Source organism: Girardinichthys multiradiatus, chromosome 2 (assembly GCF_021462225.1).
Source record: "Girardinichthys multiradiatus isolate DD_20200921_A chromosome 2, DD_fGirMul_XY1, whole genome shotgun sequence".
Taxonomy (NCBI): Eukaryota; Metazoa; Chordata; class Actinopteri; order Cyprinodontiformes; family Goodeidae; genus Girardinichthys; species Girardinichthys multiradiatus.
In genome coordinates this window covers 13,106,104-13,132,510 of record NC_061795.1, presented here as the reverse complement: position 1 = coordinate 13,132,510, position 26,407 = coordinate 13,106,104, and the positions used below count along the sequence as shown (strand labels likewise).

General features: G+C 39.7%; 1 protein-coding gene across 4 annotated transcripts in view; it reads left to right on the top strand.

Moving 5' to 3' along the window:
• tdrd12 (tudor domain containing 12) overlaps positions 1-25,745 on the top strand; it is a 140,802-nt gene extending 115,057 nt beyond the window's left edge. For 3 of the 4 annotated variants that reach the window (XM_047383589.1, XM_047383579.1, XM_047383569.1), the window contains exons 31-36: positions 15,931-15,995; positions 16,238-16,304; positions 16,672-16,785; positions 23,241-23,394; positions 23,490-23,547; positions 23,637-25,745. In XM_047383589.1, the coding sequence (XP_047239545.1) occupies positions 15,931-15,995; positions 16,238-16,304; positions 16,672-16,785; positions 23,241-23,394; positions 23,490-23,547; positions 23,637-23,710 (532 nt within the window). In that variant the 3' untranslated portion in view covers positions 23,711-25,745. Of the gene's footprint in view, positions 1-15,930; positions 15,996-16,237; positions 16,305-16,671; positions 16,786-21,082; positions 21,178-23,240; positions 23,395-23,489; positions 23,548-23,636 lie in introns of those variants that run through there. The other variant, XM_047383601.1, reaches the window with a different exon arrangement.
• The last annotated feature ends 662 nt before the right edge of the window (positions 25,746-26,407 follow it).

Below are 26,407 nucleotides of genomic sequence, written 5' to 3'. Positions count from 1 at the left end.
CTAATTTTGGCAATGTTCCGGAGGTGAAAGAAGGAAATCCTAGAAACCTGTTTAATATGGGATTTAAATGAAATGTCCTGGTCAAAAATAACACCAAGGTTTTTTACTTTATTACTGGAGGTCAATTTAATGCCATCCAGGTTAAGTGATTGACTAAGCAGTTTCTTTTTTAAAGACTCTGGTCCAAAGATGACAACTTCTGTCTTGTCTGAATTTAGAAGCAAAAAAATTTAAAGTCATCCAAGTTTTTATGTCTACAAGACATGCTTGTAGTCTATCCAACTGGTTGGGCTCATCAGGATTTATGGATAAGTAAAGCTTATTATCATCAGCATAACAGTGAAAATTTATCCTATGCTGCCTGATAATTTGACCTATTGGAAGCATATATATATATTAAAGAGAATTGGCCCAAGTACTGAACCCTGTGGTACTCCACAATTAACCCTGGAGTTTAAAGATGATTTATCATTTACATGAACAAACTGGTGTCAGACAAATAAGATTTAAACCAGCCTAGCGCTGTTCCCCTGATCCCTACAGAATAATCCAGCCTTTCTAAGAGAATATTATGATCGACTGTATCAAATGCAGCACTGAGATCTAAGAGGACAAGTACAGACTAGAGGGTGACACAGGAGTGGATTTTCTCTCCTGTCCCATCCCGCTCCCACAGAAAAATGTCTTGTCCCATCCCAATCCCAGGCCAGCATAACGAAAAAAATCCTGTCCCGTCCCACTCCTGGTAAATTGACTCCCACTCCCGTCCCGCTCCCATTCAGAACGACTCCCACTCCTGTGCCACACCCATTTTTGTTTTTTTCATTTAGTCTTTTGACAATTTCTTTCTTTGAAGGAACAGTTAGGTCCCTGTTTTTAGCTGTAGTAAAGGCCAGTTAAAGTAAAAAGAATAATAATGAAGAAATAATAAAATATCAAACAAGGAAACAGACCATGCCTATCTTAGTTGAATAAACAAAATGTACCTAGTTGTATTTTACTTATTTATTAAGTGATCATTTCCTTTGAACAAAGACATCACTTTTATGTTTCAAGTTGCTGGAACGAAAGAAAAATGCACCTAGTAAGAGAACTGTACTTGTTGAACAAAAGGACAAAAAGGCATTACCTTCACAATTTAGAAACTGTACCTCAATGGTTCACAGCCCTGGTCCTCAAGGACCCCTTCCCTGCAAGTTTTAGATGTGTGTCTGCTCCAGAACACCTGATTCAAATTCTGACATGATCTCCTACACAGGCATCAAGAATGGAGGGTCAAACTGGACAAAATTAATACAATAAAATCATCATTAAATAAATAAATGTTGTGAATGTCCCATAAGCGAAGTAAATGTAACATGAAAAAAATGTAACATTAAATGTGCCATTAAATTAAAGGTACCATTTATTTATTTAATACATCATTAGAAACAATAAATGTACCATTATATCATGAAATGGACTATTATGCAATTAAATGTGCCACTGAATAATTAAGTATAATTTTAAAGACGACATGACATAATTAGTGGTACACTTAATATTTAATGATGTATTAAATAAATTGTACATTTAATGGTACATTCAATTTTTTTCTATTTCACAACATATTTATTTAATATCTTCCTTTGATGAAGCCTTTCTATACGGAGCCCGCGAGGGGACAAGGGGGCTTTTTTTCTCTTTTTACGTTCTCACACAATAGTCTTTGCGTTATTTCACAATACTTTGTGGGATAGTTTCCAAACCAGATAACTGCAAAAATTAAACAAACACTACACCCGTTTTGAGATTTATTGAGTTTTATTTTGAAATCAGCCTTAAATAAAATTATCTTCAATCAGACTAAAAGACAGTTTTTATCCACAAGCTGTCAAACAAACTACTGAACAATAATACTGCACAAAACCACATCTGTGACACTTTGTTTCCTTATTACTGCTGCATGATGTGTACTTTTTTTTTTGTACGCCATTAGTGTTTTTGTTTTTATCGTGATTTGAACGGTTCTTCTTATCCTAAGCATTTAATCGCATTGTTTACTGCGTGTTAACCTGCATATGACAAATAAACCATATCAATGACATATTAGTGTTTGTTTTATGAGCAGTTTGTCATCTGTGCTGCTGTTCCAAAATGCCGAACGCAAAAGTATTGCGTGGGGACGCAAAATAAATAAATTTCACCATCTCCCCTCATGGGCTTCCGTACCTTACCTCTTAAATCTTTAGTGCACATGCAGCAATTTTGTTGGTCAGATGAGACTTGACACATGTTGGTACTTTTGGTTTGACGAAGAGATGCAGGGCTGATTTAATCCCGAATCTGCTTTACAAGTGTCCCTTAATCACTGGTGAACTTGATTACGACTAAACACGTTTTACAAGCAGCATACTGCGTGTTAACATCAACTCTCCTGAAGTTCGGTAATATTTGCGACTTTCCTGTCAGCTCTATGAGTTTAATAGATAAGTCCTTACTTCTGACTTTACGTTACAAATCCAATTTTACCGCGTCCAGTTCTCCACCTGCGTTTGCTCCCTCCATTCTGAACGCAGGTGGAAAACATCGAGCAGAAGCACTGTTGGCTTGTGGGTCGTGCAGTTCGTTTGACTCGCATTATAGTATAGGCTTCTTGGAAAAAAACTACACAATCGATTCAAGTTTTTTTTTCTTAAAGTTTATAACAACGTCTCAGTTTTACATTTCCAAAGACAATTGATTCTAGTTTGTTTTCCCTCCTATTGGTTAGCTCCCGCTCCCGTCTGCTCCCGTTCATTTTTTATCCTGTACTGTCCCAATCACGTGATCTTTACTGATGCTGTCTCCCGTCCCGCGGGATTCCCGTGGGACTCCCGAAAAAATGTCAGCCTCTAGTACAGACACAAGTCTATTATCTGAGGCCATGAGAATATCATTAGTGACTTTCAGCAGAGCTGTTTCAGTGCTATGATGATCTCTGAAGCCTGACTGAAACTCTTCAAACAGGTCATTGCTGTGTAAATGCTCACACATTTGATTAGCAACTATTTTCTGTACAAGGTTCTGATGGAGATTTTTTCCTAGTTCTGATAGAGCTTTTTGCCAGGTTCTGATGGAGTTTGGACCTGGTTCTGATCGTTCTGATAGAGGTTTTTTCCTGGTTCTAATGGAGTTTGGATCTGGTTCTGATGAATGTTTGTTTGTGGTAATCGTCAGTGTGAGCTGCTGCAGCATCTCCACTCAAACGACTCCCATAAATGTAGTTATGTGGGTCTGTGTGTGGGGGGGGGGGGGCAGAGGGCTGCAATGGATTAGCCAATCAGCATCGAGTGTCAGTGAAATTCGACGCCTGCTGTTTGTCTAATGAAGGGCATCACTCTGGCCTTTAATTTGCCGGCCTTTTTAACATGGAGTAGCATACTCCCGAACATCTCCTAATATCTCGGGAACCGAAAGGACTATCAATGTCATTCTTTGACTGTTTGTATCAGAACGGACAGGGGGAACGATAATGTCAATCTTTTTTTGTTGACAAAATATTGTTAAATGCACAACAATAGGTGAAAAGAAAGGGAATAATGGAGAAAAAGACAAATGCCCGAACATACTCTCGAATAACTCGGAAACTATAGGCTATCGATTTGATTCATGTACTGTATGAATCTGCACACTTTGCTGAACAATCAGGATGCTTCAATCAAATTGAAGCTTTTCAAGTTTCTACAAAAATCTGTGTAGGAGGTGTAACACTGTAAAAAAGTGGATCATTTTGAACATTTTAACCTAAGTGAATGCAGATTTTTTTACTCTGAAACAAACCTATCTCACGGAAAAACGGTAGACGGTATCCAAATAATACCTTTACTGTGCGTGAGAGGACCCATTGAAGCAAAAAAAAACTGACAAGGCTCATGTTTCTACATACTGTCATTTAGGAAATTGGGCGATTCGAAAACGACCCTTTTAACTGAAATTCGCAGTCCTCCCTTTTGTTAGATTTTGAATTGATCCCAATGGGTCAGTAGGTGTGACATGCTTGCGCTCAGGGAGTGTTTTAAAGAAAATCGTAAAAACCTACAGCAATGGCACATATATTTCCTGAAAGCAGAAAGGCAGAGCTACGTTTTGATGCATAAATCAATTCTGTAAAGTGAAATTTGTAAGAACAACAACAATTTGTTTGCTAAGATCCTATCAAGTTTCAAAAGCTGAGAGAGCCTAGAGTGCTCACTGTAACAGTTGGAGAATTCCGTCATTGCATTACATTGAAAAATTTAAATCTTTTGAAAAGTTGGATAAAACTTAAATCATGATTTTAGAAAAACTGTAAGAGATATCAAAAAGCTGAATCGTTTGAGGATTGCTTAATGTCTTGTGGCCCGTTTAAATTTTGAATGGAGTTTCTTGCTGAAAGTATGTGGAAGTAGTTAGCTGTGAAAAAGGCAAACTTTTTGCTGAATTCTTTTAAATTTTCCATTCATTTCAATGGGCTACAAATTGGCACAAAAAGCTGAATATTTGAAAAAGTATTAAAAAAAGTCATCGCCAGAATGTCCTAAAGGAGCTGAACATTTTAAAAGTTGAATGGCTGAAATAGCACAAAGTATTAAGGAGGAGATTTGTGCTTTATGACATGGTATGATATGTGCATGCCATGTCTTCCTGCTGGAAGTAACCATCAGAAGATGGGTACAACATGGTCATCAAGGGATGGACATGGTCAGCAAAAATACTCAGGTAGGATGTGGCGTTGACACGATGCTCAATTGGTTCTAAGGGGCCCAAAGTGTGCCAAGAAAATATCCCCCACACCATTGTTGGACCGTTTGTTTGCTACTATACCTCTCAGTGTCATCTGCTACTATATACCCCAGTATCATCTCCTACCACAACTCCCATCAGGTACTGCAGCTAATAGGAAGGTGCGTTGCAGCTCTGATGTCACAGTGGGCTATATACGGGAGACGCCCCACCATTGTTTTTTCTCCCGCTGGAAACCAAAACGCGTTTACCACGCAACAGAGCCGCGCATCATTCTGGAGAAGAAACTCGCACGTGAGTTTCATTAATTCTCCTCACTGGCCAACTCATGAGAAGCTCAATGAGCTAAAGGCTTGCAGGCATAGAAAGACCACTAAGTCTTACTTTACCAATCGAAGGCGTGGATTTAACCCAAGAAAATCCCACAAAGGTTTTCCAAGGAGATGGAATTTTCCTGTTTGTTTTTGCTCCAGTCGACTGCTGACAGTCCGTCATATTTTCGTCTTTGCCAAAGGAGGAAGGCCTAACGTCTTTGAATTTGTTACAGACGCGTAACAAACTCCCCTGCTCCAGAGAAGACGACACTAAGTAATCCCGTTTTGTTTTTATTTCTATTTGAAATAGTTTGGGCAGGATAGAGTAGGATTTTAGGGCGATTTAGAATCGCCACTTATAGTCCAGTGTGTTCTAAGTTGTATTTGCATGCCATGAAACTTTGATTGCTGTTGGACTCTGAAAGCCGCCACGCTTTGAAGCTGTCTGTGTCTAACAGTGTTGTTGAACACCTGAGCGCAGACTCAAGTGATCTTAAAGTTGGACTGCTAGAACCTCACGGTGGAACACTCACTGATCCATTGTCTTCACTCTTAGTGTTTTTCCACTGGTTGCCGCCTAAAGGTTTCACGACCCTTTGTGTTTCATTGAACTCCAACTTTGGGGGTGTTATTACTGCAGCCTGGTGGAGGCCGCTCCCAAAGCTTTGCTCAGTACTACAGGGATTGGACAATGAAACTGAAACACTTGTCATTTTAGTGTGGGAGGTTTCATGGCTAAATTGGACCAGCCTGATAGCCAGTCTTCATTAATTGCACATTGCACCAGTAAGAGCAGAGTGTGAAGGTTCAATTAGCAGGGTAACAGCACAGTTGTGCTCAAAATATTGAAATGCACACAACATTATGGGTGACATACCAGAGTTCAAGAGGACAAATTGTTGGTGCACGCCTTGATGGCGCATCTGTGACCAAGACAGCAAGTCTTTGTGATGTATCAAGAGCCACGGTATCCAGGGTAATGTCAGCATACCACCAAGAAGGACGAACCACATCAAACAGGATTAACTGTGGACGCAAGAGGAAGCTGTCTGAAAAGGATGTTCGGGTGCTAACCCGGATTGTATTCAAAAACCATAAAACCACGGCTGCCCAAATCACAGCAGAATTAAATGTGCACCTCAACTCTCCTGTTTCCACCAGAACTGTCCGTCGGGAGCTCCACAGGGTCAATATACACGGCCGGGCAGCCATAGCCAAACCTTTGGTCACTCATGCCAATGCCAAACGTCGGTTTCAATGGTGCAAGGAGCGCAAATCTTGGGCTGTGGACAATGTGAAACATGTATTGTTCTCTGATGAGTCCACCTTTACTGTTTTCCCCACATCCGGGAGAGTTACGGTGTAGAGAAGCCCCAAAGAAGCGTACCACCCAGACTTGCATGCCCAGAGTGAAGCATGGGGTGGATTAGTGATGGTTTGGGCTGCCATATCATGGTATTCCCTTGGCCCAATACTTGTGCTAGATGGGCGCGTCACTGCCAAGGACTACCGAACCATTCTTGAGGACCATGTGCATCCAATGGTTCAAACATTGTATCCTGAAGGCGGTGCCGTGTATCAGGATGACAATGCACCAATACACACAACACGACTGGTGAAAGATTGGTTTGATGAACATGAAAGTGAAGTTGAACATCTCCCATGGCCTGCACAGTCACCAGATCTAAATATTATTGAGCCACTTTGGGGTGTTTTGGAGGAGCGAGTCAGGAAACGTTTTCCTCCACCAGTATCACGTAGTGACCTGGCCACTACCCTGCAAGAAGAATGGCTTAAAATCCCTCTGACCACTGTGCAGGACTTGTATATGTCATTCCCAAGACGAATTGACGCTGTATTGGCCGCAAAAGGAGGCCCTACACCATACTAATAAATTATTGTGGTCTAAAACCTGGTGTTTCAGTTTCAGTGTCCAACCCCTGTATATTTTCTATTGTGTTTGGCATAACTGCTGGTTTGACTTTCATACACACTCAATGTTGTTTTATCTTGTTTAGATAGTTATTTTACCCCTTTTGTGTAGAACATTTGCATGCTTGATTAGGTGAAGATTATTGAATCAGAATAGTGAGGTGTATCAGGGCTGTGGATTTAATAAATATTCACCAAGATAAAGAGAAAGTGTTTGTGTTTATTTTGAGCAAGAGTGATTTATCTGTCAAACTAAGGTCACTGTTCCCCCACCTTTGGTGAAGCGGTTGATTAAACACTAACATCTAGTAATAGTTATCAATTATTACTGAGAATTTAACAATTGCGATTATCAAGGGTCTTGAGCCATAATCACAACACCAGAGGACATCCCTGATTTTGATTCGTAATGATTTTTGGTTAAGAAATTATTCTTTTTTGTTTTCAAATTATGATTTTAAATTATAATTCTTGATAAATATTATTTAATCAATTATCCTAATTCTTACACCACCACCATGAGCTTGAACGGTTGATACAAGGCAGGATGGATCCATGCTTTCATGTTGTTGATGCCAAATTCTGATCCTACCATTCCACAACAACCATGCCACGTTCAAAGTCACTTAAACCACCTTTTTTCCCCATTCTGATGCTCGTTTTGAACTGCAGTAGGGCCCTGTCCCAATACCTGCACTTCCACCCTTGTGTCCCTGAATTGCGCGTACCCGTTGATGGGTTCGAGTGCATAGTGTGTCCCAATTCTCCAGAGTCGTCCTTAACCCCGCCCCCTTTGTGCCCCACATCCGCCCTTCGGCAAAGCCCACATCTAACCGGACTTCGCCGAAGTATATTACCTACAATTCACTGCTTCAGATGACGTTCTGAGCAAAAACCAATCACAACCGTCAACATAACCAGCCATCAAATCAGAATAATAAGAACTGCGTAAACTTTAGACAGCAAGCTGACAAATATATTTTTTTACTGGTTTTCCAGACTCAACATTGTAAGATACCACTGGGTTCAGAGTGAGTCTGGGCAGTCAGTAGGCCATAACACTGAAGTTACCTTTCAAACAAACACTGGCGTGGCGAGAGTCTGGTGTATAAGCCTCCTTTGCTTCCTGCTCTGTATTCTCCTCACAACAATTGCTTGTTGCAGTTTTAAATAGTTTTTTTAGCAGCAAGACTGTGAAAACAGCGCTGGTGCCCGCCCTTTTTGATGTTGCAGTTACGGTGCAGAGGTGCAAGTCGATTACGTAACCCCTACTGTCCCAATTCTCCAATTTTGCACGTTTGTAACCTGTGCACGTCAACCCCTACATGCACTTGTACAAAGTATACACTTCATAGAGGGGCGTAGGGTGTAGTGTGGGTATTGGGACAGGGCCTAGATCGTCTTGACCATGTCTACATGCCTAAATGCATTGAGTTGCTGCCATGTGATTGGCTGATTAGAAGTGTGTGTTAAGGAGCAGTTGGACAGGTGTACCTAATAAAGTGGCCAGTGAGTGTATTATAATAATAATAAAGAGAAACGGGAACACTATTGTATGAATGCTTTAAAGCATTCACATAACTAGTAAAATTCAAAAAGATAATACATGACCCCAGGGATGAATGCATTCCCTTAGACCCATACATTATAATCCTAAACAAGCACTCCACACTTTTCATTCAATTTTTTTAAACACTTATTGTTTTTTTAAAGAAATGTTCCAAGACCTGCTAATTTAATAGACCTTGTTTGTTAGACCTGCACTTTAGTCACCTACATTATCATTTATTCTTTTTACGTTAAAAGGTAAATATCTACAAATATTTGGGTAACACAAGTCATATCAGGTAACCATACTAACTTTATTTTAATATATAAATTATTTATTAACAATATCAATGATTGTATTAACAATCTCTTATTATGACTGTAGCAGTTTCTAAAATCTCCCACCTGTTTGAAACATCATTTTTTTTTTATTGGTTTTTACTTTATTTCTGGGTACAATATGTATTTACAATTAAGTTAGGAAAATATTATGCATTATGCTAAAGAAGTTTTGTTTTAACAAATAAGCCACAATTTATGGTATGGCTCTCCATTACATCTTTGTTATAAATCCTTAACTTTAAGCCAGCTATCTATGGCATCACATTCATAGAAAGTGGCAACTCAGCCCTCCATTTAGAAATACTGAGTCCTATAATAGACAAGACAATGTCAAAAACCCGCAAAATATGTTTTGCCAATCTTGATGTGAATTTTATATCTGTTTTTTAGGAAGGGCCTGGTAAACTTTTTTTAAATCACAAATATTAATCATTCCACAAAGTATGTTTTGTGGAATAAAGAATGTTTTTGTATTCTTCAACCTGAGGTAGCAGTAAACACTGAATTCAAGGATTTCATGTTTGTGATGGTGAGAAATTTACATTACACAAACTAACGTGACCCAAGTGATTGATGCAAATAAATAAATATTCTGAGTAAGCATTTAGCTCTTAGTGTTCCTTTCAAGAATACATTTATTTTGAGGATCACAAAAACACATGTAAGCATACAGTACAGACCAAAGGTTTGTCTGTTGTCTTTATTTTCATGTCTATGAATACTGTAGCTTCACACTGAAGGCATCAAAACTATGAATTAACACATGGGGAATTATATACTGAACAGAAAAGTGTGAAACAACTGAAAATATGTCTTATATTCTAGGTTCTTCAAAGTAGCCACCTTTTGCTTTGATTACTGCTCCACACACTCTTGGCATTCTGTTGATGAGCTTCAAGAGGTAGTCACCTGAAAGGGTTTTCCAACAGTCTTGAAGGGGTTCCCAGAGATGCTTAGCACTTGTTGGCCCTTTTGCCTTCACTCTGCGGTCCGGCTCACCCCAAACCATCTTGATTGGGTTCAGGTCCGGTGACTGGAGGCCAGGTCATCTGGCGCAGCACCCCGTCACTCTCCTTCTTGGTCAAAAGCCCTTACACAGCCTGGAGGTGTGTTTGGGCTCATTGTCCTGTTGAAAAATAAATGATGGTCCAACTAAACACAAACCGGATGCCGCTGCAAGATGCTGTGGTAGCCATGCTGGTTCAGTATGCCTTTAATTTGGAATAAATCCCCAACAGTGTCACCAGCAAAGCACCCCCACACCATCACACCTCCTCCTCCATTCTTCACGGTGGGAACCAGGCATGTAGAATCCATCCGTTCACCTCCTCTGCGCCGCACAAAGACATGGTGGTTGGAACCAAAGATCTTAAACTTGGACTCATGAGACCAAAGCACAGATTTCCATTGGTCTAATGTCCATTCCTTGTGTTCTTTAGTCCAAACAAGTCTCTTCTGCTTGTTGCTTGTCCTCAGCAGTGGTTTCCTAGCAGCTATTTTACCATGAAGGCCTGATTCACACAGTCTCCTCTTAACAGTTGTTCTAGAGATGTGTCTGCTGCTGGAACTCTGTATGGCATTGACCTATTCTCTAATCTGAGCTGCTGTTAACCTGCGATTTCTGAGGCTGGTGACTCGGATGAACTTATCGTCCGCAGCAGAAATGACTCTTGGTCTTCATTTCCTGGGGCCCCTGGTCTCTGTCTGGCCTCTGCTTGGGGGGTGGTGTGTCCCGGGGTTTTGGGCCTCTGGGTCCTGGGCCTCTGGGTCCATGGCTGGATCTGCTCGGGCGTGGACGGCTGCCGGCGGGGCCTGTGTACTCGTCGCTACGGCTCCCTGGGGCTTCTGCACTGTCGCTGCTGGGTGGTTCCCCTGGGACTCTCCACTGCTCTTCTCTGGGGGGGTTGCGGTAGTCCCAGCGGTGGTTCTCCTGGGGTTCCTGTGCTTTGGGGGGCCTTTAGATGTCTGTGACTCAGATCTCCTCAGTGTCCATCCAGGGACCATGGGGCAGGTCTGTGGGTCCTTACACTCGCTATTGCATATTTTTGTGGAGAAACCTTGTATACAAAAGTGTGTCCACACCCATATTCACAGGTGTTAAGCTTCAGGTGTTGACAGATACACAGATGTTCTATTTTGGGCTGCACCTCTCACTTAGTACATTTTCCATTCAGAATTACCGTGTACTATTTTGTTAAACAAAATAAAATAAAAAACAGCTGCAGGTGTATAAGCAAGTAGGGTGTAATCTTGTATTCTCTTTATCCTTCTTTCTCTCCTCCACTCTTTTCTCCCCTTTTTTCCATTCTCTCTCTTTTTTGAGCTTCTTTTTTCCTTTTCATTTCAGTCTCTTTGTCCGTAACAATTGAAATATTCCCAAAGACGTTTATAATAAAGTTTCTTCTATAAATATCAAGCAGAGCTTTAAAGCATTAGCTGTGATGCTCTGCTTGTGAAAGTAAATCTGTTGGGCAATTTCTTGGCACTCAGACTACAATTCTGAGCGATACTCTGCCGGACAGGACACGGTAAAAAAAAAAAAAAAAAAGTTTGTTATATTTAATGTCGGTGATTAAAAAAGGTTGTCTTTTTTATAGTGTATCTAAATATCTTATTCCTTCTATGTAGAGTTTTGGACCAACAACTTAAACCCTGTGATTCCATAATATGATTACCTAATTATATACATAAACACAAACAGGCTTTAGTTGGTCAAAAAAAATATATTCAGTCCAACATAACACTTCCCTTATCTCTTCAACGTGTTCCAACGCTGCTAATAAATTAATCCTAAAAAAAAGGGGGAAGAAAAAAAAGGGAACCAGGCATGTAGAGCCCATCCGTTCACCTGTTCTGCGCTACACAAAGACACGGTGGTTGGAACCAAAGATCTCAAACTTGGACTCCTAAAACCAAAGCACAGATTTCCACTGGTCTATTGTCCATTCCTTGTGTTCTTTAGCCCAAACAAGTCTCTTCTGCTTGTTGCTTGTCCTCAGCAGTGGTTTCCTAGCAGCTATTTTTCCATGAAAGCCTGATTCACACAGTCTCCTCTTAACAGTTGTTCTAGAGATGTGTCTGCTGCTAGAACTCTGTGTGGCATTGATCTGTTCTCTAATCTGAGCTGCTGTTAACCTGCGATTTCTGAGGCTGGTGACTTGGATGAATTTATTGTCGGGAGAGAGGACTCTTGTTCTTCCTTTCCTGGGGCGGTCCTCATGTGAGCCAGTTTCTTTGTAGCGCTTGATGGTTTTTGCGACTGCACTTGGGGACACTTTCAAAGTTTTCCCAATTATTCGGACTGACTGACCTTCATTTCTTAAAGTAATGATGGCCACTCGTTTTTCTTTACTTAGCTGCTTTTTTCTTGCCATAATACAAATTCTAACAGTCTATACAGTAGGACTATCAGCTGTGTACTGTATCCACCTCCTGCACAACACAACTGATGGTCCCAACCCCATTTATAAGGCTTGAAATCCCACTTATTAAACCTGACAGGGCACACCTGTGAAGTGAAAACCATTTCAGGTGACTACCTCTTGAAGCTCATCAACAGAATGCCAAGAGTGTGCGGAGCAGTAATCAAAGCAAAAGGTGGCTACTTTGAAGTATCTAGAATATAAGACATATTTTCAGTTGTTTCACACTTTTTTGTTCAGTATATAATTCCACATGTGTTAATTCATAGTTTTGAAGCCTTCAGTGTGAAGCTACAATATTCATAGAAAATAAAGAAAACTCTTTGAATGAGAAGGTGTTTCCAAACTTTTGGTCTGTACTGTATGTCTGCATGCCTTTGTGTTGGGCAATACAGTACACCTTTACACAACTTTTATGTCTCTCTGACTCCCAAAAATTTATATTTATTTTCCATGTATCAAAGATTGGATTTGTTTTGTAAATAGAGTGAACTTACAGGGGTTGGACAATGAAACTGAAACACCTGTCATTTTAGTGTGGGAGGTTTCATGGCTAAATAGGACCAGCCTGGTAGCCAGTCTTCATTGATTGCACATTGCACCAGTAAGAGCAGAGTGTGAAGGTTCAATTAGCAGGGTAAGAGCACAGTTTTGCTCAAAATATTGAAATGCACACAACATTATGGGTGACATACCAGAGTTCAAAAGAGGACAAATTGTTGGTGCACGTCTTGCTGGCGCATCTGTGACCAAGACAGCAAGTCTTTGTGATGTATCAAGAGCCACGGTATCCAGGGTAATGTCAGCATACCACCAAGAAGGGTGAACCACATCCAACAGGATTAACTGTGGACGCAAGAGGAAGCTGTCTGAAAAGGATGTTCGGGTGCTAACCCGGATTGTATCCAAAAAACATAAAACCACGGTTGCCCAAATCATGGCAGAATTAAATGTGCACCTCAACTCTCCTGTTTCCACCAGAACTGTCCGTCGGGAGCTCCACAGGGTCAATATACACGGCCGGGCAGCTATAGCCAAACCTTCGGTCACTCGTGCCAATGCCAAATGTCGGTTTCAAAAGTGCAAGGAGCGCATATCTTGGGCTGTGGACAATGTGAAACATGTATTGTTCTCTGATGAGTCCACCTTTACTGTTTTCCCCACATCCGGGAGAGTTACGGTGTGGAGAAGCCCCAAAGAAGCGTACCACCCAGACTGTTGCATGCCCAGAGTGAAGCATGGTGGTGGATCAGTGATGGTTTGGGCTGCCATATCATGGCATTCCCTTGGCCCAATACTTGTGGTAGATGGGCGCATCACTGCCAAGAACTACCGAACCATTCTTGAGGACCATGTGCATCCAATGGTTCAAACATTGTATCCTGAAGGCGGTGCCGTGTATCAGGATGACAATGCACCAATACACACAGCAAGACTGGTGAAAGATTGGTTTGATGAACATGAAAGTGAAGTTGAACATCTCCCATGGCCTGCACAGTCACCAGATCTAAATATTATTGAGCCACTTTGGGGTGTTTTGGAGGAGCGAGTCAGGAAACGATTTCCTCCACCAATATCACATAGTGACCTGGCCACTATCCTGCAAGAAGAATGGCTTAAAATCCTTCTGACCACTGTGCAGGACTTGTATATGTCATTCCCAAGACGAATTGACGCTGTATTGGCCGCAAAAGGAGGCCCTACACCATACTAATAAATTATTGTGGTCTAAAACCGGGTGTTTCAGTTTCATTGTCCAACCCCTGTATATAGCACCTTTCCAGTCATACAGACCAGTCAAAGTTTTTTACACGTTCACCCAATCACACATACCCCAATACGCTGATCAGTAGGCAACTTGAGGTTAATCGACATATGGCATCAACATATGGCAGGAGGAAGCTGGAATCGAAACCACAACCTTCAGATTGCAAGACGACTACTCTTTCTACTGAGCCACAGTCTAACATTAGGTATTAGAACTTTTGCTCTTTTATTCTTAAAATGTGTCTCTTTTATATTTGTTCTGTCAATACTTTAGAGTCTCGGTTCGGTCAAACTGTTGTAAAACTACAGTCTTTTGTCCTGGTAAACACCGACGTATTTATACTCCGTCACCTCCACTTCTTCTCACATAATGGAAATAGTGTTTCACCATTTCTGATTTTCTTCAAATCTAAACACATCTCCTTTATCTTATGCACTTTCAAGATGAGATGATTGTGTGCTTAAAATCACCAGATATTGCCATAAACACATTGGGTTGTTGTGTCTGTAGTTTAGCAACAACTGAGCTGATGACATCATATGACGTCAAACTGTTGCCAAAATAACAGTTACGCGCAAGGTAAATAATATGGACGTAAACTTACTGCTAACAGTTCAATATCTGGGCTGCAGAGACGACACTTCACAGTAACATGTCCTGGATTACACCATCTGTTGTTTACAAGCACTGCTAATCCACTTCCTTGCATTTGCTGCTCTTCTTTAAATCTCTGGCTGCTTGTATGGTCTGAAAGCCTGGCAGGGAGATGCTGGAGTCAGGAATATTGTCCTGTAGCCATGTCTCAGTGAAACACATAATACTGCATACTCTGGCTGGGTACTTGAAAAGGGCTTGGAATTCATCCAACCTGTTTCACTGTGATCTCACATTACTCATCATAATCGATGGAAGAGATGGTTTGAACTTCCTCCTTCTCTCTCTTCTCTTTGTTCCTGCTCTGCATCCAAGCTGCTTCCTTTTCAACTGATTCTTATCCTTAGACAAAATAATATGTCGGAAGGAAAGGAGGAGTTAGTCGACACAAAGCCATATTGGCAAAAAAAGCCAGGTTGTGCTCTTAACTCCCCTAACTAATGACTGTTATTTGGTAAACCTTTTTTTTTTTACAAGCATATAATAATAATATGCCATTTTGATAAACAACAGTGTACAATAATCATCAGCTCATTCCTAATAGAATTGTAGTCATAAAGGACAGTTTAGGAGTATGCTCTAAATGCTTCTCTGGGATCCCCTATGTTGTTTTTTTACATTAGCATCTATTGATCCAATGATCATTTTAATAATTTGAAGTCTCAAAACATACATCCATACATACATCCATACATACGATAACTTTCTCAGCTAAATACCTACAATACGCTCATCCCGCATAATCAAATTTACAACAATCTGCACAACATACCAATACAGGTCACCCAGGTGGTCAGCTGATAAGTCAGCTCAATAGTTCTGTTGTGGTTCATACATGTGTCGGTGAATCCCTGGGTGTGTTCAGCTATTTATATTTCAGTGTCTTTTTTTTGTTCAGAAGCAATTCATTTAATGATTTACTAGTGTTAGAATATTATTCTTGAGTAAAAAATGCACACCATATTGTAAAGGTGCATTTTGGCAAGATAAAGCCTTTAAAGCTACATCTACCTGGAAAAATATCTAGAGAATGGTTTGTTTTAGTCTGCTATGTAAATTTTAACCAAGATATGGTTGATGTTCTGAAATTTCCTGCAGTTACCCTTTTTAGTCCCAAAAGTTTAAAATGTTTTTTAAAAGTAGGGACTGTCTGAAAATTGTTGATGCAACTGGTGTTTTAAACAGAAACTCTGATTTATATCTACAGCATCGAAAACGGAAGAGAAATTTACAAAAGTAATCCTGCTGCCTCTTTGAGCCTTCATGAAAATGGTAAAGTTGAATTCCAACTATGCGTTAACCTTCTATCTATGAAGTTTAATACTTTGTTCAAAGCTTTTAAGAAAATTAAAATGTTAATGCCCCAGTGTATATGTTTGCATTTTATGATCAGATTTTCGTTCTTTAACCTGAAAAATAGCATATATATTTTAAATAACAAAACCATGAATAAATTTTTTTGCTCAACCTGAAGGTTAGTTTCCATGGAGTAACCAGCTCTTCTGTGTTTTCAGGCATGCCTGATGGAGATGAGCAGGTTGTATCCAGTGATGGAAAAGTCAGCAAAAATCTTTCTAAGAGGTACAAAGTAATTGGGATTTTCTTTAGATAATTAGCACATTATCCATTGTATTGGAAATAATACAACCTAATTTAAATAATAGAATAGTGGACTTATACATATGTCTTAATTAGATTATTATCAGCCATTTCTTTTTATGCAGAATTCTTACACAGCAACATTTCAACTGTTGACCAAAATAGACAAACCAGTGCTGTTCTATTAATACATGTTGCAGTTTTTTTTTTGGTTTTTTTTACAAAGGAAAAGTGACAAGTAAGATTATTGATTTGAAAACAAGTGGTACCTGGTGAAAACTAGACCGTGAATTTTTAAAGTGAGTTTGTATTTAGAAACTTTCTGTGTATTTTTTTCTATCTATTTCAGTTTATACCCTCACATCATTTGGTACCAGACCTGTGACTCTTTAATTGTAACAGTGAAGTTGATGAACCCAGAGAGTCAACGCTGTGATTTCTACACTGACAGAGTTGTTTACAGGTCAGCTGGAATCACACTACCAAGGTCTCATTTACTTGTCATTCTGCCCAATATTCAGTGGAACCTTTTAAACATAGTACTTTATACTGGTGGTATTGGGTACATGTTAAGCACAGCCTTCCTGTATGAAATTTGAACAGACATAAACTCTGACTCTGTTTATCCAGCTTGTATTTATTTAAAGTGTTGAATACATTTTTAATAACCTCAGTTTGAAGAACCTCAGTTTTTTTGGCCCTTTTTCGTTAGATTGTATATCATCAGGTGGATTTTGTTTGTTTCCTTTGCTCTTGCGGCTTTTCTCTGACATTGCAGTTATGTATCCCTTTTCATGCATTTGCCTATTTTGTAAACCTATGAGTGATACTAATAGCATTCAAAAGGAGTATTGTGATTATCATTATTAATATATTATTTAATATTAATATTTATTTAAATAATAATTTGGTCTGTTAGTTGTTGTCTGGTGAATACCAGCCCAATAAGGCAGTGGTATCAGGACAGTAGTGAAAGCAGTGGGCCAGGCTCTGACATTAATGAACAGCAAAACTCTACACACACACAATGGACTAAATTCACACAATTTCTTAAAATGCAAGAATTTCTTAACAAAAATAGGTCAATTCAAAGTCAAACATAATTCACTCAACAAACACATTACTATACTAGAACAATCCAACTAAACTAACTACCAAGCAAAAATGGTTGAAAACCAAGACCAAAAAAGTGACGCAACATTACCTTTCTCTGTTATTCATGTTTGAGAACCGAGGATTATCTTGAGGAATCTGGAAATTAAGTTAAGTTAGTCTTGGAACTTACTTAGACAATAATTGGTTGACCTTCAAATAACCATTTACAATGCAATATCAGATCAAACGTTTTGGAAAATATTTTAAAGAATAATTTCTTGAATAAAACCAACCTTCTGAATAACCAGTTATCCATGGTGATTAATTTGCTGCCTTTGTTTAATAAAATAATATTTATGGTCATATTATTTTGAATAGGAACCAAACCTTCCTACATAAATGAGTCTTAATGGTGTTTAATTAGCTATCACATTTAGTAAAATAATATTTAGGGAAATATTATTTTTCTAGATTGGAAACTAACAACCTTTCTGAGGCTAGGGTAACACGTGACGTCATAAGCTGTTAGCTGTTGAAGCTAAGAAAATAAGCTTATAGCTTGCTATCATCCCTTTAAAATCAAACATTTACCTTTAAAATACCATCAATAAAATGATCAAAATGCATAAGCCTTGAAGGCGCATTATGGCCAATCTGTTTCAAAACCACCATTGAAATAAAGTTTGTTTTAATTTTAAAAACACAACACAAAATACATTAGCTGAGCAGCTAGTCTGCTAGCACTTAGCTGAGTTTTCTCAAAACATACAAAACCAAATGTTATTAAACTTACATTATTTAGAATATTTCATTCTAAACTATGCTGTTATTTTGATACTGGGGTCAGGACTCGCTGGAGAGCCCCTGGTGGCTGGTTTGCTCCTCGCGGGACCCGGCCGGGCCAAGCCCAAATGAGAGATGCGAGACCATCCCCCAGTGGGCCCACCACTTGCAGGGGGGACAATGAGGGACCTGTACAAAGAGTATTGGGCAGCGGATGTAGGTGGAGACCTCGGCGGCCCGATCTCCGGATGCTGGGGCTGGCTCTAGGGACGTGGGTTATCAACTCGCTGGGGGGAAAGGAGCCTGAGCTTGTGCAGGAGGTCGAAAGATATCGACTAGAAATAGTCGGGCTCACCTTCACTCCCCGAACCCGGTGGTGGACACCGGCAGTAAGGGATGCTGTCAAGTTGAAGGAGGTGTCCTATCGGCTGTGGTTGGCTTGTGGGACTCCTGAGGCGGCTGATGGGTACATTGAGGCAGAGGCAAAAACTCGGGCCTGGGAGGAGTTCGGTGAGGCCATGCAGAAGGACTACCGGTAGGCCTTGAAGCGATTCTGGCAAACTGTCCAGCCCCTCAGGAGGGGGAAGCAGTCCTTTGCCAACACTGTTTACAGTGTGGGTGGGAGGCTGCTGACCTCAACTGGGGACATTATAGGGCGTTGGACGGAGTACTTCGAGGATCTCCTCAATCCTGCTGTCACACATTCCCTGGTGGAAGCAGCTGAAGTGTCACCAGTAGAAAGGCTGTTCTTAAGCTTCTCACTGTAGCTTCTCTTAGCTGCTTTGATCTCCTGTGTTTGTTCCTGGCTTGCCTGTACCGCGCCCAATCTCCACTGCTGTAAGCTTCTTCCTTTTCCCTGCGCAGATTCCTGAGGTGTGGAGTAAACCATGGCTTATTGTTCCCAAAGGTGCAGAAGGTCTTGGTCTGCTCACACATGTCCTCACAGAAACTGATGTATGATGTCACCACATCAGTTAGTTGGTTTAAGTCAGTGGCTGAGGTTTCAAAAACAGTCCAGTCTGTGCATTCAAAGCAGGCCTGTAGCGTCTGCTTTGATTCCTCAGTCCACTTCTTAACAGTGTGAACCGTGGGTTTGGAAGCTCTTAGTCTCTGTCTGTAGGTTGGGATGAGGTGGATTAGAGAATGATCCGAAAAACCCAGAGCAGCCCTGGTAACAGCATGATATGAGTCCTTTAAAGCTGTGTAACAATGGCCCAGTGTGTTTTTGTCTCTGGTGGGACACTTAATATGCTGTCTGTATTTGGGGAGTTCATTGGAGAGGTTGGAACTGTTAAAATCTCCCAGTATTATGATGAAAAAGTCAGTGTATTTTTTCTCCACGTCTGTAATCAGCTCAGCAAGATGTTTTTCAGCGGCAGAAGTGCAGCCATGCGGTGGCAAATATGAGCCGATTATTATAAACGAGGAAAACTCTCTCGGTGAGTAAAACAGTTTACAGATTATGGAAAATGACTCCAGATCCGGGCTACATGTTTTTCCCAGCACATTTATGTCTCTGCACCAACTTTCATTTATATAAAAGCAGATTCCGCCTCCTCGCTTCTTCCCCGATAGCTCCGCGCTGCGATCCGCTCTGATCAGCTGGAAGTCCGGCATCAGCAGTGCGCGGTCCTGGATGTTTTCACTCAGCCATGTTTCGGTGAAGCAGAGAACCACTGATCCGCGGAGGTCCGTGTTTTTACCGGTGAGAAGAAGCAGCTCGTCCATCTTGTTGTTGAAAGAGCGGACATTTGCCAGGTGGATTGAAGGCAGTGGTGTGCGAAGTCCTTTTTTGCGGAGCTTTACCAGCGCGCCAGCACGCTTTCCCCTCCGCCGTTTTCGGCGCAGAATCCCATCTCCACTCGCCAGGAGCTCAGTGAACCTTGGATCAATGAAAGATGGTGAAACAAACCCAAGAGAGGACTCTCTAATGTTGAGAAGTTCCTCTCTACTGAATGAGACCACAGGATTGTGGCCCGACACCACAGAACTGTGGCTCGAAAAACATAAAAACACACAAAATACAAAAACAAAGAGAGAGCGAAGCTCCGAGGCTGCCATCGTCTGCGCCATCTTGAATGTGAAAAAAAAAAAGTCTTAAGACTTCCAGCTGACACATCCTCTGGTCCCTCCATTAGCTGCTGTCAGTAGCAGGAATGAGGCCGAGCAGAGGGGGAAAGGTGTCAAAGATTCCAACTCTGACTCATCCTCTTCCTGGGTTGAGCTGGAAGTAGGTTAATGCAATTTATTTTGAATGTTCCAGAAAAGTCCTCAGTGGCCTTAATGTTGTAATCCATGTTCACTTCATGTTCATCCATGGCCGGAATCCCAACAGGAGGTAGCTGACCGTTTATTGGTTTGTTTGCCTTTTTTTTACTTATAAATTGATTTGGTTTTCACAGTTACAGAATCAGAATCAACTTTATTGGCCAGGATTGTGTGCACAAACAATTTTACTACAATTTTAAGCACTTATAATTGCTGACATAAGTATAAATACATAAACTTCAGAGGATAAAAGGATAAAGGCAACAGTATGTATATGTATGTTCAGTAATTTTTTATTATTGTATTTAGAAAAGAAAAAAGGCAGATTGTGGTAGTGCAAATATTCATATTTTACATCACATCAAAGTAGCTCACTAGTCAGGCTGTAAATTGTTTATTATGTTAATCAGATAGACAGCCTGGCGGAGGACACTCACTGTAGCGGCTGGTTTTTGTAAATGGCGCACTGTAGAACCAACCTTAAGATAAATGTCTGAGCAGTTTGTGTCCAGGATGTGTGTGGTCTGCTGATATGTTATCTGCCATTTTCCTGACCGTAGACCTGTACAACTCCTGGAGGAAGGGAAGGTCAGCCCTGATTTTCTTCTCTGCAGATCTGGTTGTTTGTTGCAGTCTGAACCTGTCCTGTTTTGTGGATGACCAAACCCCATAGTGAAGACTAATGGCAGTGTAGAAGATGACCAGCACCTCCTGTGAAAGGTTGTGCTGCAGGAAGTACAGTCTCTGCTGGGCCTTTATTTGAACAGTGTTTACATGTTAAAACCCTCTCAGGCCCTAACAGAAAGTCGTTCCTTGGAACCAGAAGTGATCCACAGTAGACAGTGTTGTTGAGGATGGTAAGGTAAGGCAATGTGGGAGCTGTTCTCCAGAGGTCCATTCTCATCATCATCTCCACTGTCTTCACTAGGTTTAGCTCAGGGGGCTTCTGACCACAGCAGTGGACCAGCTGATCCACCTCCTGTTTCTATGCAGACTCGACATTGCCCTGGATGAGTTCATCATCCGCAAACTTCAGGAGTTTCAGAGACAGGTCCACTGAGATGCAGTCATTTGTGTATAAAGAGAAAAGATGTGGAGAGAGAACACACTGCTGGGGACACCAGTGCTGATGGTTGTATGGGAGAAGATGGCCTCCAGCCATACCTGCTGTGGTGGTAACATAGGAAGCTGGTGATCCACTCACAGGTGAACCCCAGTACTGTGAGCTGGGCAAGCTTCTGGTGGAGGATGTCTGAGTTTGTGATGTTGAAGGCCAAGCTGAGGTCCGCGAACAGGATTCTGGTGTGTGTCACTGGGTAGGCGAGGTGGTGCAGGATGAAGTATAGTCCAAAGTTGACTGCATCATCTGTGAATTTTTAAACCTCCAGAAGAAACCATTGATATTGTCAGCCAGTCAGGGGATCATCGCAGTGTCAGGGGAAAGACTCCTGTAGTTAGTGTTCTTGTTAAGGCTCCTCCAAACTGCTGCTGCTTGGCTGTTTTTTAGCTTCTTTATTCTTTAGATAAAGATTCTTTAGGTATCTTTATCTATGTATTATGCCTATCTTTCTGTCAACATCTTTCCATCTTCATCTGTCTGTTTCTCTTCATCTAATTAGTTTTGCCTGTTATATAGACTACCTGTCAAACGTTTTAGACACATTCTCATTTGATGATTTTCTTTATGTTTATGACTATTTCCATTGTACGTAGATTCTCACTGAAGGCATCAAAACTGTGAATTAACACATACAGAATTATGTGGAATTATGTGTTATGTAATGGCATCTGGCATGAAAACTCTGCCAAGTCTGAATGCAAGTTGTAAAGACTGTGGCAACCTCTGAGTAAGGGAGCAGCTGAAAAGGACTTGCTGTTTTTCACATGTCTAATGAACTTTTACCAGATCAGAGCCTCTTGTCACTAAATATCATCCAAGTTTGGTTTTCTCTTTTGGGATTTAAAATCTTTTGAGTTTAATTTTAGTCTTCTTCCAAGCACCAGTATTACTCCACATTTCTGGCAGTCTTCCATCATTCTTACATTGTTCTTTTTCATCACATTTTACAGAAAAAGACTACTTGAAATGATACTAGGAAAGTCTGCCTGCTTGGAAGGAAAATATCAAGAACAATTAAAATTCCTTCATCCACACTAACAACTGTAAAAAATTTGTTTTAGAAAAGATATTTCAAGACTTGATATTAGACCTGAGGAGCACAGATTTGTAACTTTACTTAGACAGCAACAACGGCGGGTAATAATACAGTTAAGTCCATAATTATTTATATCCCTGTAAGATTTAGTTTTACAGTAACCTTTGCATGCAAATAAAGATTTTTACACAGATTATTGAGCGGATTGGTAACATTTCCTGACATGTAAATAAAAAAATTATTTTAAAATTATTACTCTTTTGCATATTTGGATTTATTTATGAGTCACGCCGGTCTTAATTCCTGTCAGAAACAAACTTCTTCGGTTCAATAAAAATATTTCAAAATCTGAATGGGGTATGAATAAATTTTTGCTCAACTGTATCTAGGCTTATGCAGATGAACCAAATTAAAACTTCAATGGCACATTCTGGCAGCTCCGATTGTGTTCTCCCTTGAAGAATTCCCCTTTGCCAGTTGTTGCCATAGTGTGGTATTTCAAACACTGGATCCTTTAAGGCTTCTGAATTTGACCCTGAAAGCTCTGCATAGGTTTTGGCTGAAACAAAATGATCAATGTTCTAACTTTCATTAAAGAGATTTCTAATGTGTTCAGTGGCAGAGTGAACGGTCGATCTTACAAGGCTGACCTGGAGCTTCACCAGAACATAGCAGCTGACTCTTGCCACTGGGAAATGAAGTCCAATCAGCCTGTTCTTAAACTGGTAAAACAGCAGCTAGGATACTGGCAGAGACTCATCAGAAGTAAGGTACTGAAATTATGTTTTCTCTGCTCAATGTGGAACTGAAACTGGTGTTGAAAAAAAATAAAAGGATGTCCTTAAAATGTGGTTTCATTTCACAGAATATTTTTGTGAGTTATGACATGGAACATGTTGATGAAGAGGAAGACAAATCAAGTTGTAAGACAAACGCGCCCAAAGCATTTTTCAAAAATTTTAACATTTTAAATACTCTAGCTCCTGCAGATACTCTTTGTGCTTTTTTTTAGGTCTGTGGTTTGTGGAGAATACAGGAGAGGAAAACTGTTACGTGAACATGGAGAGTGGCAGCGAGAGTGACTGAAAGCAAAATGTTTTTGTCTTATTCACATCTTCTTCAACTCTTCCTTTTAAGTATTTTGCAGATTACTTTTTTATTTTCTTTTTTGTTGCCACATGTAATTAGAATTTAGTTGGTTGCCCTTTAGGGCCAAAACTGTGGGTCTAAAATCTAGCTGTTTGCTCGCAAGTTTTTGTTTTATAAATGTTCTCTTTTTCTATGGTTTTGGTAGCATAAAGGAAGAAGTGTTGCCTGCATCTACAGTCACAGATGATTAAATACAGAAGCATTCATTGTCATTCATTATTTTGAATTCAGTTCTGGTAAAATGTAACTATTTGCATTAATAAGTATTATTCTTATAGAGATACAATCCCTAATCACATTCAAGACAGTGTGGGCAATTCAAGAAACAAATCGTTAGCTTCATGTTTTCGGTTACTGTTACAATATCAGTAAAACATAGTATGTTTTTGATGAAATAATAGTTTTTTCTTGTTTGGCGAAAACATTCATATGACTTAGGCAATTAGGAGGCTAACAAAATACTTATACAATTAAATAATAATAAATATATATAATGGAATATTTCCACTAAACCAGTAGCTTGAAAATGTCAAATAAATAGTATTCCACCTTGTTACTGCACTAACTTAGATCTGTTTCAAGTTGGGATCCAGATGTGATGTGTACACCTTGGTGTTCATTCACTTCTCCTCATTTATATATCACCAATTCACATGAAATGTCATTTCACTGTACTTTACAAGACAATTGACCCTTAATCATTTCCAGAATATAAAAATAATTAATTCTCTCTTTAAGAAAACCCAGTACATTGCATAAAGTCATTGACTTTGCAGCAGTCCTTCACTAGCTTAACAGCACAGATATCTTCAAATAATATTTGCCAGAAGTTTGCCACTGACCCAAGTTTGAAAGTACTTGCCCAAACTATGCTTTGTTATAACCACAAGTGCTGCTGTCTCTTTTTTTTTGTAAGGCTTGCATTATTTATATAAGTACACATTGGCATTGTTTGTGGCCTTCTTGCCTTCTGTTAATATCCACAGGAGCACTGAGAGGTGGAAAGGTCCGTCATTTTTGGGGCTTTACCAAGAGAAATTGAGACGTTGCTATTATAAGATAAACATTACAAGTGTCTTTCAGCTGCCTCCTGACAACTGGCATACTGCTTAGTATAATCTTAATAAACTTTTAGCTTGTTGTAGCATTGCTGGATTACAATAACAGTTAGGCCCCAAATTATGCGTACAGTTATTCAAATTTAGATTTAAAACAATCTTTTAGTTTGCCCACCTGTTTCTTGTGACTGGAAGTAAGATCAAAGTTTTCAAGCAGCCCAGCCAGAGTCCTGTCTTGAAGTCAATAATCTATGCAGGGAGCTACAGTTAGTATTATGGGAATGCAAAGAGGCCTTCCAACCTCAAAGACTTCAAGATGAATGCTCAAAATAGAGATGTAAACAAGTACATTTCGTCTCAGGAGTTGTACTCCTTAGAGATTGCGGCAATGCTTTTTCCATTGATTTTTGATATTAATAATTCTTGTCGAGTAATTGTTTCTGTTATAAGAAAAATAAAATTAGATTTTTTTTTCTTTCAAAAATTATATCCCTTGTATAATCAGAAACAAATTTGTTGGTTGATTGAAAATAATTTTAAATATAAATCTGCCAGTGGTATGAATAATTGTGGGCTTAACTGTAGGTGTAAGAAGGCTCTGTTCACACCTGCGTAAAAAAGGAAAGTCACAACGGGTTTTTGTTTTTACAGTTATCAACCCTTAAAATAAGGTCCTATTTTCTTATTTTGTGCATATGTTGTATAGATAGCTCTTGTAGGATAAACCCGATTCATCAGTTGAAAGACTTGATGTTTTTTTTTTTTCATTCTGAATATTTGTTTGAATTGTGCAGTTTTACATCGCATCTTAAATATTTTTGCTTTTCTTTGAACTACTAGTAAATGTACCTTTATATATTTCTTGTTACCTTAATGTTCCATAATATCTAATAAAACAAAAAAGTTGTCTATTATTCCAAAAGCCTATTGGGTGGTTACACGTCTCAATATCCAGCATTTATACCTGTGTATAATCAAACATGGTGACAAATTTCTGATTCATTCAGGATATTGTAGAAGTATCAGATCTTCCCTAGACTGTTCCCATCATAACTCTTCAACACAAAACCACTTTGAGCCTACTAATGTAGCCTTGGTTTTCAATTTTGGCCAAAACTCAAAAAGGAATTTTTAAGTCAGATTAATTTTAACACTTGAAAATAACATGTGTTTTTTATAAAATCAGGTCTTGCATAATATTCCTCAACCTAACTAGATTAACTTGTTTCATATAAACAAAACAAAAAACTGATATCTCATTTTCTAAGTGAACTGTGTACAGTGCAATGTATATAAGAACGTCCAATCTGACTTTATACCATCATATCCATGGCTGTCCATAAATTTCACCCGAAATTTATGGATAGCATGAAGTTTTTTCATTTTATGAAGAATCCTTCTCCAGAGGAGTCCCCAGAACAGAGCCAGCCTTCATCAGCTTGTTGAGCTTTAAGTCCCTGGCTCTGATGCTGCTTCCCCAGTAGATAAAGCAGAAGAGATCAAACTCTCCAAGATCTGCATTATCTTGCTGAAAACACCAAAGGACCTAAGCCTTCTCAAGAAGAACAGTCTGCTC